Source organism: Chanos chanos, chromosome 9 (assembly GCF_902362185.1).
Source record: "Chanos chanos chromosome 9, fChaCha1.1, whole genome shotgun sequence".
In the NCBI taxonomy this organism is placed as follows: domain Eukaryota; kingdom Metazoa; phylum Chordata; class Actinopteri; order Gonorynchiformes; family Chanidae; genus Chanos; species Chanos chanos.
Genome location: NC_044503.1, coordinates 33,019,295 through 33,035,212, shown reverse-complemented (window position 1 = coordinate 33,035,212; position 15,918 = coordinate 33,019,295). Strand labels below are relative to the sequence as shown.

At 42.0% G+C, this 15,918-nt stretch overlaps 4 protein-coding genes across 4 annotated transcripts; all 4 read right to left on the bottom strand.

Annotated features, from left to right (window-relative positions):
• Positions 1-3,216: 3,216 nt before the first annotated feature.
• On the bottom strand, positions 3,217-3,603 carry LOC115820211 (histone H2B 1/2-like). The gene has a single exon (XM_030783697.1). It carries the CDS (start codon positions 3,589-3,591, stop codon positions 3,217-3,219), a length of 375 nt encoding a protein of 124 aa, XP_030639557.1. The 5' UTR covers positions 3,592-3,603.
• Positions 3,604-4,499: 896 nt separating this feature from the next.
• On the bottom strand, positions 4,500-8,318 carry LOC115820150 (histone H3-like). Its single transcript, XM_030783633.1, has 2 exons — positions 7,968-8,318; positions 4,500-4,820 (listed from the first exon to the last, which is right to left on the bottom strand). Exons 1-2 carry the CDS (start codon positions 8,316-8,318, stop codon positions 4,500-4,502), a joined length of 672 nt encoding a protein of 223 aa, XP_030639493.1.
• Positions 8,319-9,346: 1,028 nt separating this feature from the next.
• LOC115820171 (histone H2A-like) lies at positions 9,347-9,733 on the bottom strand. The gene has a single exon (XM_030783654.1). It carries the CDS (start codon positions 9,731-9,733, stop codon positions 9,347-9,349), a length of 387 nt encoding a protein of 128 aa, XP_030639514.1.
• Positions 9,734-11,989: 2,256 nt separating this feature from the next.
• LOC115820180 (histone H2B 1/2-like) lies at positions 11,990-12,364 on the bottom strand. Its single transcript, XM_030783664.1, has one exon. It carries the CDS (start codon positions 12,362-12,364, stop codon positions 11,990-11,992), a length of 375 nt encoding a protein of 124 aa, XP_030639524.1.
• Positions 12,365-15,918: the final 3,554 nt, after the last annotated feature.

Below are 15,918 nucleotides of genomic sequence, written 5' to 3'. Positions count from 1 at the left end.
TATTGGTTTTTATAGGGAAATTGAAACACATTCAACTGGTTTCACAACTGGTTTCTACTGGAATGCCCAGTAGAAAAACCAATAGAAATTTCTACTGGAATGTATTGGTCTGAACTGGTCTCAGATGGTCGGTATTGGTTTTAGCTGGAGACAACTGGGTTATTGAGTTCACGTAGTGTGTGAAATGTTACAGTTGGTATTTAAATGGATTAAACTAATTTCAGTTGGTGGAACCTGGAATTATAGTGAATTCATCACTGCATGTAATTTATGTTTTAACAGTTTACTTCCACCACGTACACACAGGCTGAGAACACACACACACCTTTGTATACTGCAATCCATATATACACCTTGACAATAACAATTTAACAGAGAATACTGAAATACAGGCAACAAGTAAATGTATAAGGAATGCCTTTATTGTCATCATAAATGTACAACAAGAGTCAGAGTGCCAAGCAACATAAAAGGAATTAAAATATAACTACAAAATGTAAACATAAAGAAAATATAGAAACATAAAAATACGAATATAAAATCATTTTTAAGTGGCAGTGCAGTGCCTCAGGAAATGTTTTGTTTGATTGATTTAATGGGCTATACAGTACGTTGGAGGATGGAAATTTCTAGACGGCAGTGTCAAATTCTAGGCTACTTAATAGGCCTAAACATGGTTATAACCAGGCATACAACATTCGCTGGTAATGGTACAATACAGAATTTCACTTTTAAAATCATACTTTGTCGTTCTTAATGGCGGTGACCTCCTATCCAGCGCTGCCTTTGTCGTTCTTAATAGCGGTGACCGCCCTGATGGGCGACGCTGTTTCTGTCCTTATTTCGGGGAGGGGGCCCTCTTGTTCTCCGCTGTCGTAGCGAGTTCTCGATCGGCTGCATTATATAAAATCCGTAACTACGTACTCAATAAACGCATTAACTGCAGCAGGCATGCTCAATATAAAGCCGTATCTACAAACAGCTGTTATCTGGCCAGCCTATGTTATGGATAACTAAAAACGAACAGTCGCAAGCGTGTGTTACATGTGTTAATGCGTGTTAATGTAATGTAATTGGTGCGCCAACATATATGTTGCGTTAAACTAGGGTGACCATACGTCCTCTTTTTCTCAGACATGTCCTCTTCTTCGGACCTAAAAAAATGTGTCCGGCTGGGATTTCTAAATCGCCAAAAATGTCCGGGATTTGGTCTTCACTTTCCACAGTCGCCATTCATTGTGTGTCCATTAGCATTGCTTTAACCTTTTTCTTTAGGTCCCGGCCTCTCGTATGCCACCAATGGATGGTCATATGCACTACCATGCCATAAACACTGGTTAAACTGCATCTCATTCATTACCGTTAACACCGCTGCAACAGCCATGAGACCTTAAAAGTGCCGTAATGCCACCAAAACTTGAAGGGAAAGAAATATGGTCATCATGCCAGTTTTTATGCTAGCAGTTGTTTGTCTAATTAAAGACCAGCCAGCTATGTATTGTGGCAGTTAAGTACAGATGCAGTTTCACATTGCTTTTTCAAGCATCAGCCTTACATACGCAACGACAGGAACCAAAACAGTTAAATTCCGCCATAAGCATGGAATGCATCTAGATAGGTAGATAATCAAATTAATATCTATATTTAATTGTTCCAAACTATGTCAATATGGTCTCCTTTCTCTACTTGTGTTGTGTTTTCTTAGTGTAATTCAGTCCACTGATCCAAAGAGAGGAACTAATGGATTACAATGATTAATAGAAACGTGGAAAATGTCATTAAATTTAGTAAAGAATGTACAAAAATGAATTGCCAATTCCACTGCCAATTGCTGGACATTATACTGGTTAAACCTGGGTGCAGAGAGTCAATATACATAGACTGTATAGGACCTTAAACTTTGACTATGCTTCATGTAATAGAATGGAGACATGACATAATGCTATTGTCTCACACACACACAAATGTAATGCAAAGATAGAGAGAGAGAGAGAGAGAGAGAGAGAAAGGAATCCTAAAATGTTTCTGAGCATATTTACCTGGGTGTATTGTAATATGTGCCTTGTGAAAACAAGGACATACCAGAGACATTTTTATTCAACTCACTATATTTGGATCTAATCCTGCACAATATGAGGGAAATATGCGATGTACAATAACATCATTCAATATAGCCCCAAGCGGTGATGGCAGGCCCTCGCACCTCCAGCAATTCGAGACCTGTGACATTCTGTCATCCAACGATGCGCTCACATCTGATGAGTGTGCCAAATTACATGGTCATAGCAACAACTGAAAGGATTCAGGCTTAAAACCACAAACCCGCATGATATGCCCAACCCACTTGCCGAGGTACTGGCAAACAAACCAAAATATTATTGTAAAATAAATTTTCATGCGCGTTTTTAGACAAAATAGACATCGGTGTCATAATTCTAAATACAACTACTAAAAAAGGAAAACCTTTTGACGTGTAAATGTCCTTATGCTCAGTGACTGCATACACTAACACATATTTCCACACATATCTAAACCTATTTGTGTAACCTGCAATAGTACCACAGCCCCCTTTTATGTGCTGTGTAAATATGCATCTGATAAATTTTCTTTATTTCCATGTATGATGCTAAATTGCATGTAATCTCTCATTTTCAGACAATGCCTTTACTTAACATGTGTGCTTTAACCCTGAATCCTATGAACCATCCAGGAGGAGAAAGTCAAAATGTAACACGTTAAAATGCACAAAATCCAAAACAAGACAGTTCTCATCGGCAGCTTGTTGGACAGATAGCAGAGAAAGGACGTGTATGGTTCCAAGTGGTAACCTCACCCGTTTTCACATGTCTCCTATAGCAAGACTGACGTAAATGAAGCAAGTGCTCTGGATGTTTTTTCTGCGTCACATTTAACGCCATTATGTCAGTGCAGTTACAAGACATTTGCCATTATTTCATCTTTGAAACACCCGAATTGTTTACGCCAGAACAAACGCACTGTTTGGGAACGCAAAAATAACTGCTACCATGGAGCAATGCGTGCATGTTATACACAACACAAACCTTGATTTAAATGCACACACTAGGAAAAAGGCATAATGGCTTTATGGAACTAGCCTTTCCCTTCCTCCTAATAGCAAGATGGTCAGTTCTTCTACAGACTTAGTGGGTGGCTCTTAAAAGAGCCTTTGGGTTTGAAGTGTTTCTATGTTGAAGTTTACTTGGAGCTGGTGTACTTGGTGACGGCCTTGGTACCCTCAGACACGGCGTGCTTGGCCAACTCACCGGGGAGCAGCAGACGCACGGCGGTCTGGATCTCCCTGGAGGTGATGGTGGAGCGCTTGTTGTAGTGCGCCAGGCGAGAAGCCTCTCCAGCGATACGCTCGAAGATGTCGTTGACAAAGGAATTCATGATTCCCATGGCCTTGGAAGAAATACCAGTATCGGGGTGGACCTGCTTCAGCACCTTGTACACGTAGATAGCGTAGCTCTCCTTCCTGGTCCTCTTACGCTTCTTGCCTCCCTTACCAGCCGTCTTGGTTACGGCTTTTTTGGATCCCTTCTTAGGAGCAGACTTGGCGGGCTCTGGCATGACTAGCTCTTGAAGAACCTGACGATAAGTACAGTATGCGCACTTCGGTACCTGCTATCAATGAAGAGCCTTATGCAAATATGATGAACATACGTCCTCCTCCACGTTCACTAGCTTGCGGCAGAATCTACTGGTGCGTTAGAACAAGCAGGTTTTCTATTGGTCGCAGACTGTTCTGACGAAACTCAATGGCAGTCCAATAGGAATCAAAGAGGTTGAACAAAAAAATGGGTTTTGCGCGGGCTCCATGTTCCCCACCCCCCTACGAATTTCTTTGTTCTGATATCAGTGCTTCATCAAATTCACTGTGCAAAAACGTTTTATTTTTCTTCGTGTCGAACTTACTTTATATTTTCAAATGATTTATCCGTTTTGCTCGAATTACTTGAACTTTGTAACGTCTTTTCGGCGACTATTTATTGTGTCTCCGAATAATGTGCGTACCACACTTTTTCCGCGTACTTACCGTTAGTCGAAAAGGCTCAACAAGGACTTGTTTTTGTGCGGGCTCCACGCCCTCCACACCGCTCCCAAACTCTTTTGTTCTGCAAAAAAAAGTTTCACTAATCAGAATATCACACAAAAGTTCATGTTTAATCAGTTTCGAGGTGATTTGCTTTGTTCAAGGTCCACTTTCCACTGTCTTTTGCATGCAACTGTTTGTTTATTCAGTTTTGAAATAATTCGCATGGATGCGTTAATCAACGTCTACCAAAAAACTTTAGCGTACGTTTGGTGGACTAGACATGAGGCGCCATTGTTCGCAAAAGGTTTACGAAGAGCGACAGCACGCAGACAAAGTCGTCACATTTGATTGACTAGGCAGGAATATGGCGCTTTTATAATGCAACGTGGGTGGCTCTGAAAAGAGCCTTTTGATTTTTCTTTGCAAATGTGCTGGAAATCGCTTAACCACCGAAGCCGTACAGAGTACGGCCCTGGCGTTTCAAGGCGTACACAACGTCCATGGCAGTCACGGTCTTTCTCTTGGCGTGCTCGGTGTAGGTGACAGCGTCACGAATAACATTCTCCAGGAACACCTTCAGCACACCGCGAGTCTCCTCGTAGATGAGACCAGAAATACGCTTGACACCACCACGGCGAGCCAGACGGCGAATAGCTGGCTTAGTGATGCCCTGGATGTTATCACGAAGCACTTTGCGGTGACGCTTAGCGCCTCCCTTGCCAAGTCCTTTGCCTCCTTTTCCTCTTCCAGACATTTTACTCCTCTCTTAGTAAGTTCGGAACAATGAGGCACGTCGGAGCAAGCGCGCATTTATATACACGTCACAAGGACCTCCTTGAAACCATGTTGCCCGCCCGCCCCCCCAAGTTGCATTTTCTACGTGCGTGCACGCACTCACTCAAGTACACACACGAGAGAAGGAGAGGGGGCGGAGGAGCTCGCCTCATTCTTCTGCACTTAGCAAAACGTGATGTATGGAATAGGAAACAGAGAGGGAAAGACAGGCAGACAGACAGACAGAGAAAGAGAAGCCACTTGCCTTTGACTTTACGTTATAAACACTAACAAGGAAAATGTGCGTTTTGACTCAAACCGACCTTTTCAAACACGATATAGCGCACCACATATGTCAAATTACAGCCAAGGTACTGGCTTACTTACTGTGTTATTTACTAGGTTATCTGTCCCACTTCCTCCTTCAATCTATGTTACAATCCATTGCTTCTTCTCGTCTCTTGTTGGGTGGGTTGGCATGAAGTGTTGATGCATACAGGGTGGATCTTCAGTTGTTTCTTCAAGTTGCTAAGTGTCATCCCTCATTGAAAAAATTTCAGTACAAATATATTGATTCTCATTCAGTGTGAGTGCACTACGGACATTTTAAAGCTTATATTTAGTTACTCACATGGTCGCACCACAAATGTCATTACAGCACATGATTTTGGTCATTCATACGAAGCAAAACATTTTTTTTCCCTTCCAGTTATCAATAAATGAATAATTCTTCAAAAATATATGATGGCTCTTGGCCGTTTATTGACTTTATCAGTCCATTGATTACATTCTGATTCATTCTATTTGTTTGGGCGGAATCTGTCGTCTTTGACTTTTTGGGGCAGCAGTGGTCTAGAGGTTGGAGTACCGGGCTCGTGAACAAAGGGTTCAATTCCCAGGACTGACATCCACGGCTTTGTGCCCTTGAGCAAGGCACAACTCCTGCATCTAGTGTGTGTGTGTGTGTGTGTGTTCACTACTGGTGTGTTGGATGGGCTAAATGCAGAGCACAAATTCACTGCTCACTGTTCACAGTGTGTGCAACCACAGAGATTTACATTTATATTTAGACTGCAAACCAGATCAGCTATTGGCCATAACTTGCATTGACGGATAGTGAAGCACCCAAATGATGACTATACCCTTTCCCTTTCCATTCCATCTACATGCTCCTTAGAACCCTTTTGATCTTATCCAGTTCAGTAGGTAATATGGCCAATGATATGTGTCTTACCTTATTATTTTTTGTGCAGCTCCCATCACATCTGGGCCCTTAATCAAGGGCTACAGAATGATGCAATGTTTACACACACCTGACAACATGAAAAGGAGTTCTCACTTATTCTAGTTGTGACACTTCTGTATATGACTGAATCACATTTTTGATGAGGATGACTTCCAACTGGAATAAATTAGTCAACAGCTTTCAAATACTTTATTCTACCCACTGAACAGTGTTGTGCATGTACAAATGCACCAGGTACTATGACAATGAACAAAGCGAATACTCTGATTTGAAGAGTGGTTGGAGACAAAAACTCATTTTTAAAGCGGAGTGAAAACATTCTATTCCACCCTTAGAGTCAGTTGGTGAGATTTTGAGAGGGAGGAAAACTGTGTTTCTTTCCTTCATTCTTCACTGTCATGGAGTCTGACTAGGGTCTTTTATCACAATGCGTTTAAATGGCTAGTGTTATGCTCTCTCCTGGAAAAGATACTTTGAGATAAGACCCAGCAGATCACCCGGCTATTTCCAAGATAGCCCTAATTAAATTCTACTGAAAATGTTTTTTTTTTTTTCTCTTTTTTTTTTTTTTTTTTGCTGTTACATTATTGAGATTTTTTAAATTGAGAACTGTATTTGTGCCTTGTAATCATTCTTTAATCTTTCATCGAGTTTTGTGTTTACCCCAAAAAACAAAAAAAGGAAGTTAAAAGGTTAAAAAAAATGCATGATCATGCAACAGGAATGTGAGCATTTATCTGCACAAACACATTCAACAATTTAAATGTATTATCTACGCGTGTGCACTTAATGGATTTTTGATGGCTTTGTTCAGTAATTGTATTTTAATTCGGAAAACCAGTCTTCAGTGGACCAAACTGCTAAATTTGAAAAATATAGAAATCTAATGCGGCCAAGTGGACTCAGATACTTCAAGTCTCTGAAAAAAATACATTATGGTTTTATAAGTACTATATAATCTTTAAACACGTTGACTATCCAATATAATGGTGCTGTTTGACTGTTACAGAATCCTACATCAGTGTAAGACTCGGAGAGGAAACTTCACAGTACCGTCAGAAAATCGCAGAGTGTCTGAGAAACAATTCCGTGTAAAGTACAATGGACGTGTTATCATGGACATGTCAGTGTTCCTCTGCTCCAGCCCAGCTGTCTCTGGCCCTTTAGGGTTTCTAATTAACGGTGAGCACACACCGTAACTCAGGCTGGGTTCCAGACTGTGATTTGAAGTGGCCACCATAGTACCACTACAACCAAACTCTGCTTACAAAAAATGTAACTCTCCTTTCTCTGGGGAACATCAACATCCCAGCAGTGTGTATGAGTTATGAGCAGTTAGCGATAACAAGTATAAGGCATCTCAACAATGCTGACAGTAATTTTCCATACAATACTGTACAATCATTGTCGAGTAGTACACACATTTTCGCCATGGTTAAATGCGTTGTATGCATGTCATGTTTTAATGCACATTTTCTCTGGAAATATTGAGAAGCATGGATCTGATATATAAATGACAAAAGTGTACCATTACGAATAAACAAAACGAAAGCTCAGCTACAACACAGCGGCCTCCAGGTGGAGACAAAGACATTTGAATTAACCCAAAAGGCATCATGGGACAACATATACTGATATTTAGTCCTTGAATTTAAGTGTCAGTGCGAATTACTATATTATTCGGATCATCGAATGAAAAAGTAAGCTTGCCATGAAGGAATTCGCGGTCCATGAAAATGAAGTGCACAAGGGGAACATTTGATCTCTTACTTAACGACTGAGGTGGCTCTTAAAAGAGCCTTTTGTATTGGGAATAGGGAAGACGTCAATTTAAGCACGCTCGCCACGAATACGGCGGGCCAGTTGGATGTCCTTGGGCATGATGGTGACTCTCTTGGCGTGGATGGCGCACAGGTTAGTGTCCTCGAACAGACCAACCAGATAAGCCTCGCTAGCCTCCTGCAAAGCCATGACGGCGGAGCTCTGGAAGCGCAGGTCGGTCTTGAAATCCTGAGCGATTTCCCTCACCAGACGTTGGAAGGGCAGCTTACGGATAAGCAGCTCGGTGGACTTCTGATAACGGCGGATCTCTCGGAGAGCCACGGTGCCGGGCCTGTAACGATGAGGCTTCTTGACGCCACCGGTGGCTGGGGCGCTCTTGCGAGCAGCCTTGGTGGCTAGCTGCTTCCTGGGGGCTTTGCCACCGGTAGATTTGCGAGCGGTCTGCTTAGTTCTTGCCATGCTTCCAGTCGAGCTGTTATAACTATCAGCAAAAGTTTGCGAGTAGTTGGTCCCACGAGCCTATTTAAAGCTTTGAACCTGCCATCTCTCATTGGACAGCGCAGTGCTTTGTGCTCTGATTGGACGAGGATCAGGGCGAGGGACGTGCAAGACTGGCTCGTGCTCTCTGCCTTTCTTTGCCGCCTGAAATTCAAATTGGAAGACCCACCCCTTATTTATGGCGCGTATCACAAGTGTACCTTCTGATTTGTGCTTGTATATGGAACTGCAAACCAAACATATTCACTACAGATTAGTATGGAAATGCGTAAAACAGGGAAACAGACACATAAATATGACCTACATTTGAGGAAACGCTTGTATATGTGAATATGTCCGTTTTGTCCTAATAGAAAGGTACATTACAACTTGCGAAAGAAAGAGACATTGCTGCTTGTTACCTTCTATCAGGTAAAAAAGTCGACTCTTAACCAGAAGTTAACAATAGAATTGTGATGGACTTGTATATAGGATATTGTATAAGGGACTGCCATGAGAAGTCCATCACAACCGAAATTTGGGTTCTTCTCATGAAAAAAAAAAAAAAAAAACTCGAACTACGCTTTTCAAATTCAATGGTGCTGAAATGCATCCACGTGTAAATCCAGAGGCACTGATGCTTTATTTCAGCATCGCACTGTACAGGCTTTTTTCTTTCATTATTATTCAATCGCTAACGATGCAGTTACAGCCTGCATGCTGTAAGACACCACATGGTTCTGCTATTGGTAAATTACTTAAGACAGGGGGAAATTCCTTCTACGTTAGATGGCACATCTTTTCTTTGAAACTTATCCTTAAATTGATCAGATATAAAAGCTGGAGGAGATACACGGTGGTCATCAGGTACACCTCATTCAGTTTGTTGTAAAACGCACCTTAATCTGGTTTGAGACAGCAATGAAATTGTTTTGCTCTTCTTACGGACAAATTGGGTGGCTCTTAAAAGAGCCTTTGGATATGTCAAGGGTAGGACAATTCTGGAGACTTTACTTGGCCTTGGCTGGCTTATCGGTCTTCTTGGGCAACAGCACTGCCTGAATGTTGGGCAGCACGCCACCTTGAGCGATGGTGACTCCACCGAGCAGTTTGTTCAACTCCTCGTCGTTGCGGACGGCCAGCTGCAGGTGACGGGGGATGATACGGGTCTTCTTGTTGTCGCGGGCAGCGTTGCCAGCCAACTCCAAGATCTCAGCGGTCAGGTACTCGAGCACGGCAGCGAGGTAGACAGGGGCACCAGCGCCAACCCGCTCAGCGTAGTTGCCTTTGCGCAGCAGCCTGTGCACACGTCCGACAGGGAACTGGAGTCCAGCCCTGGACGACCTGGTCTTAGCCTTGGCCCTGGCTTTACCACCGGTTTTGCCTCTTCCGCTCATATTTACGCTCTCGCAAGCTCTCTGAAAAGCAAGTCGAAATACCCCACTGTTGCGCGGAGGCCCTAATTTATGGGATTTGCTGCTGTCGCTGGATTGGCCAGTGTCTTGCTATGATGTAAACCAATCATCGCACTGCCGTCACAAGCAAACCCAACCCACATGACCCTTCGCCTCGCTCTGAAACACGTATTGCTTGAGTGTCAGCTCCCACCTGAAGAACAAACCCACATTTCCGTTAGTAAAGTTTAAAGTCTTAAGTTTTTATTAACCCATGGATTGCACTGAAACTAATGAAAAATGATCTGATGAAATGTACATTCCCGTATTAACGAGATTATTGTCGCGTCTCCATTAATGTATTGTCCTAAAAGTATAGTTAATATGCACAACTGATAATAGTTGCTACTGCCATCGTCATCTTTCTCGCTCGAACTACTTTGAAATCTGAGTCCAACAGACCAAATCCTGTTTGCCAACTTCTCTTCCTGTCATTCAAACGCAAGAGTGTGGGTTACGTGGGGACCCTTCTAAGCACATTGATCCATGTTATGCCAAAATTACCATTATGTTAATTCTGCCCCAGAAGCTGGCAAGTATGGAATACCTTCCTTTAAAACATATCAGCGGGAGTTTATGAGGTCATGGTTCAATATTCATGGGCTGTCTTAGACTTAAGCACTGTGTGATCCTTGGCTTTCTTACAGTTACTTTTTTTAAACCATGCCTTAAACAAAGGCACCAAAACTACAAACACATTTTCTGCTTTGCACTTCGTTTGAAATTCTGCAACATACTGTTTGCAAAACACTACACACTGTTTCTTACATTAGATAGACTGTTCATGTATGAAACCTCTTGTAATCATTGGGAAAACACTTTATTAGAAATGCAAAACATAGCTGATATTGGCAACACCCAAACACACATATGAAAACACTTATGCAGTAATTGAACACCAATCAGTCTGAGCCTTAGCACTACAAATAGACCTCAGGTAAGCTTTTTGTGGGGGCTCCTGCAAGGAGTTCTCCATCAACAATGCCAGCCTAGGTTGCCACAACACAGCAAACATAATCACATATCTGGAGCACTACACACTTGTACTGGACTGAGCAGAGCAGCCCAGGTCTGTTGTGATCTGGGATAATGTTACTTTCCACCAAGGCTGCTCTGGTCCGAGACTGGTTCACCAACCACAATAACCTCACAAGTTGTATACTTGCCCCCTTACTCCCCATTTCTCAGTCCTACTCTTTTCGGCTTTGAGTTGGAAAGCGTATGACCACCAATCACATGCCCGCCTGCCTCTTCTGCAAGCAATGGACATTGAGGTGGGGTCAGTCCAGGGTTGGATAGGCACGCAAGGCGATATTTTTCCTGTTGCCCAGCCAGGGATGATATTGCCTGTGATGTGACCGAGGTGATGTGGCTAGACCCTGACAGAAGGCAGGATCCGTAAACCATCTACCCCAACCCTTAATCCCTTAAAATACTAATTTTTGTTTCATTGCACTGTAATTTTACTGTAATTAGTTTTGAGTTTAGCTTAACATGTTGTATTGATTACTGTACTGCAATTCTGTTTTTCTTTGTGTTTTCTTCTTCTTGTAAAAACCTACAATGGCAAAAAAAAAAAAAAAAAAAGCTGTATTTTTCTTCTGAAGCCTTTTTTGTGTTCACTGAAATGAGTAGATGTACTGTACCAGAACAATCTTTCACAGGAGACTGTAAGAAAAATTAAGAAGGTATATGAAATAGACAGTGTGTTGTTGCAGCTTTCAAAGAGGACTTCAAAATGGTGCATGTGTGTGTATCATTTTGTTGAAAAAATATAATTTTGAAAAAGGATTGTTAGGTTTGCTTGCCAAGTTTCATTTTGACATGGAAGTGAGATGCTCATCACCAAGTGTTGTGTCTTATTTGGCTTGTGTATAGAGTTTTGACACAATGAGTTAAATTCTGCAACAGGTGTGAGCAATTGCAAAAAAAACTGTAACGTGAACAACTAAATAAACATCACAGTGGAATACCCTGGGGATGGCTCACTTATAATACCCACAAGTCGTGTACTCTGCACTCACGTAGTTTGAATGCCGTTGTGTAGTTCAAGCCTGCAAAATAAGTGGTGGGGAGTTGAACGTTTCTTGCTATCAGACATTGAGAGTCGGCAAACGAGAGAAAATGGTTCATTCTTTTACAGACTATATGGATGGCTCTTAAAAGAGCCTTTGGGTTTGTAGGTCCTTATAACCGCTTTCACTTGGAGCTGGTGTACTTGGTGACGGCCTTGGTACCCTCAGACACGGCGTGCTTGGCCAACTCACCGGGGAGGAGCAAACGCACGGCGGTCTGGATCTCCCTGGAGGTGATGGTGGAGCGCTTGTTGTAGTGCGCCAGGCGAGACGCCTCTCCGGCAATCCGCTCGAAGATGTCGTTGACAAAGGAATTCATGATTCCCATGGCCTTAGAAGAAATCCCGGTGTCGGGGTGGACCTGCTTCAGCACTTTGTACACGTAGATTGCATAGCTCTCCCTCCTGGTCCTCTTACGCTTCTTGCCCCCTTTGCCAGCCGTCTTAGCAACAGCTTTTTTGGATCCCTTCTTGGGTGCAGTCTTCGCGGGCTCTGGCATTGTAACAATGTTCGGAATACGAATGTGTCTCGCCGAGCCGAAAAGCTGGTTTAAGTTAACACTGGCATGCAAATAAGGTGGTTAGTCTTCCCTCCTCAACGTCCCCTCTGTTGGAGGTAACTGTCACGTGATATTACGCAGCTTATCTATTGGCCTCAGAATATACTGACGACTGCGAAGAGCTCCAATCGGAGATTCGGAAAACCTCAGAAAAGAGCCTACTATCCCCTTTTCTGCCTCCAAACAATGTGAAATTCTTTCACTTTGCTATAGTAAGAGCTGATACAACTTCAGAAATATGGCCAATCTACATATATATATATATATATATTCCCTATTGTACCCATTTCATACCAGAATTTTTAATAAAACTGATCGTTCAGGCACAATATTGCGCCAAATTGTGAACACATTACAGAGCAACACGACAAACAGCTTATTGTGAAATCCGCGGCACATAATGTAGGTTCTGTTTTACGAAGGAGCTTGCAGGTCTATCAACCTATAATCATAATTTTTTGAACACCCTTCTGTGTTAATAGTCTTAGGAAATTCAGTCACTCTCCCCTGTATTTAATACTCATTGTCATGTTCACCAGTGAATAAGTTACGTCAGAATGCACATTAAAGGACTGAAGCCTGTTGGCTGTCCCCTACGAGTCAATATTTTGGGCAGGTCATTTTACGACATGAATGAAGTGCCGAGAAATTCAAATATAAATGTCCTTCTTTTCGATTATAAATCAAGAACGAATAAATACCAAAGATACTGGAGAAGCCACTGGTTTGGTATTACTGGATTTCAAGAAGGCCTAACCTCCGAATCAATTTATAAAATCATAGCAAGTGTAACGGACCTCTTCTCTTCCAAGAAACGGGAACAAACACGAGACTGGTTCTACCTGTTTTTATTCCGCAGCATGAAGAATTCTGGGAGGCAAATAAAAGAAGACTTATATTTCTTCCAAAAACAACAACGTGTGATGATTGCAGACTATTTCTCAAATCCTTATTTAAAAGACGAAATGAGGAGAAATGCATGAACGTATCCGCAGCATGAAGTATTCTTCTACTTGGGTACGGCACCACGGAGGGACCAAAATGAAACAATCTGTGGTAAATCACACACCACTAGGAGGCTCTTAAAGACCATTTCTTTATGCTTAACTTCATGCAATTCATATAACAAATTAATGATAAATATTTACTTTATTTTCTAACTCCGTTACACAAGCAAACTCAAGATCAAAGCATTTCAACGGTTCATTGCTGGATTCATTTTGCAGCTGAGGGTCATCGTCCTTTAAGATAATAACCAACGTGGCAAGTACTTGTTCTGACCTGATTTCTGACAGCTTTACCCAAAGCCATTTACCGAGAGCAAAGTAGCCTAAAAACACAACACATTTCAGCTTCTGAGAAGAGACAGTGAGATTCATCAGGTACGAATATAGCGCTTTTGGAAGCAATGTGGGTGTCTCTGAGCACAGATCCTTTGGTTTCATTTTTGCCAAACGTGCTGGTAAAAGCTTAAGAGCATTAGAAAATGACAGCCTTCCTCTGTCCAAGTCCAGCTGTAGTCTGATCCTCTGGAGTTTCTTATTTACTTTGAGGGGAGTCCATAACTCTTCAGGCAAACATAATTTATATTCAACACTGTTATAACACATGCCAAAAACTCCATAACATAGAGATCATTGCTTCCTCTGAACAGACTCTGGTATCACTCCCAGCATCCCCTTTGAACTGTTCCCAACCCCAGCATCCCAGTAGTGTGAGCCCAAGATACTTGAATGAAATGAAGCACTGAATCTCTCTGGATTATCAGGAAGTTGTTGAGTCTCATCACTAAAACTCACACTGGTCAGATCCTCAGATAGGATGACATCTGGTCCTGCAGTGTTAGGATCCAGGATGACAGGAGCTGAAAAGAAAGAAGACACATGTAGGGGGAGATGGAATTCATGATCGCATGTAAATGAGAGTATTACAAAAAGTAATTTTTCAGAGAAAAATTTAGAAGCTCTCTGTATTTAACAACGTTAAATCTTCTCCCACACTCTGAACTTCAGGTTGCCCAGGTGCTTTGCCACATTGATCAGTGCCCCTGAAAGCATCTGTGGATCCTGCAGTGTGCACTGGGCTCTGGAATAACATTCAGGAGTCAGTACTGCTGTTTGTTTGGATGGACAAACTCAAAAAAAAAAGAGAGAGAGGGAGAGGCAACCAAGAGAATAAAAGAGTGGTCAGTGTTAGAATACAAATAAAGAATAGACAATTCATAAGAATAAATATTAAAAATAAACCTTGACAAGTCTCTCTTTTCCCTCTCTCTGTCTCTCATTCTCTTTACATATGTGTGTGTGTGTGTGTGTGTGTTTTGCACATCTATAAGAATAGGATATTTTCAGATTTTAACTCCTCTTCTATGGCTCTCTGAAAGAGATGATATCTCTACTCATTTCCTCAGTTCTTCTTCACCATCTGACTCTTCTTCTCCTCTTCCTCCCTCAGTGCAGCTATCCTGGCTGCCTCTCCGTCTCGTAGGAACTGGTGAAGCTTCTCAAACTCCTCCTTAATCTGTCTCTCTGTGTGTTGTGCCTCATTCTAGTAAAGGACCAAATCAGAGGGGTTTTGGTCACATGAATAACCAATGATGTTTTTCCATAAAATCAATGATACGTATTTTGATGTTGTTGTTGTTTTCCCCATACAAGAAGTAATGTGAATTCAAGAGTATACTCTAAAGAGAGGGGATTGTTCTCAACTCGATGTGCTCTGTCATTTTATCAAAGCTTGATTTAAAGTTCGTAAAGATCTCCAGTTTCTCCTGTAAAGGTTTCAGTACAGTCTCGATGTCCTCCTGGAAAACATCAACACCGTTGTGCATTAACATGTCAAGCCCCATTAATACAGTAGAAATGTTTACAGAAGTTTACTGAAGATTACAGAAGTTGTACACCGTATCCACATTTTGAAGATGGCTTGCAAAAGAACACTTGAGTTTTCTAACAGACAGCAGAGTGGGGAGGTTACTCCTGTACGCCGGGAATATCCAATTATTCCAACGCCGAGTACAAACGAAAACAAACAACTGGTGTCCATGTTAAATGCATTTTTAAGATGTCTGAACAGCAGGAAACTGTGGGAGAGACAACACAGTCAGGGCCAGATGTGACGGAGTCCCAGCACCACACTGGTACCTATCTTGTGACAAAACAATAGTGTCCCTGCAGTACCAGCCTCCCCGTCCACTCTACAATACGTCATTTATGTCAGGTCTTCCCTTTACAACAAGCATTAGTTGTCAGCAGTATTTACTGCCCCTCTCCATAGTGGAATAAGACATACCATATTTCACTGCCTGCATGCTTGGTCAATGATCTTACCACACAATGGCAGTGGCCCCTTCCTTATCTCACATGCAGCCCTTAAAGGGCCTAACAGGCCTCTTCTTGTTGAACACAGAGGACTTGATATCTCTTGTAGGACAAAGGATTGTATAGTTACAACTTTTAATACAAACGATTACATTGATTCACCCCAATAGAAAT

Bases quoted from the DNA above. Each gene is read 5' to 3' on its own strand.
- LOC115820171 (XM_030783654.1), bottom strand. From the start codon at position 9,733: ATGAGCGGAAGAGGCAAAACCGGTGGTAAAGCCAGGGCCAAGGCTAAG.
- LOC115820180 (XM_030783664.1), bottom strand. From the start codon at position 12,364: ATGCCAGAGCCCGCGAAGACTGCACCCAAGAAGGGATCCAAAAAAGCT.
- LOC115820211 (XM_030783697.1), bottom strand. From the start codon at position 3,591: ATGCCAGAGCCCGCCAAGTCTGCTCCTAAGAAGGGATCCAAAAAAGCC.
- LOC115820150 (XM_030783633.1), bottom strand. From the start codon at position 8,318: ATGGCAAGAACTAAGCAGACCGCTCGCAAATCTACCGGTGGCAAAGCC. The intron at 4,821-7,967 runs GTCACCATCATG...ACTTACTAAGAG, and splicing joins GCGCCATCCACGCCAAGAGA to AGGAGTAAAATGTCTGGAAG.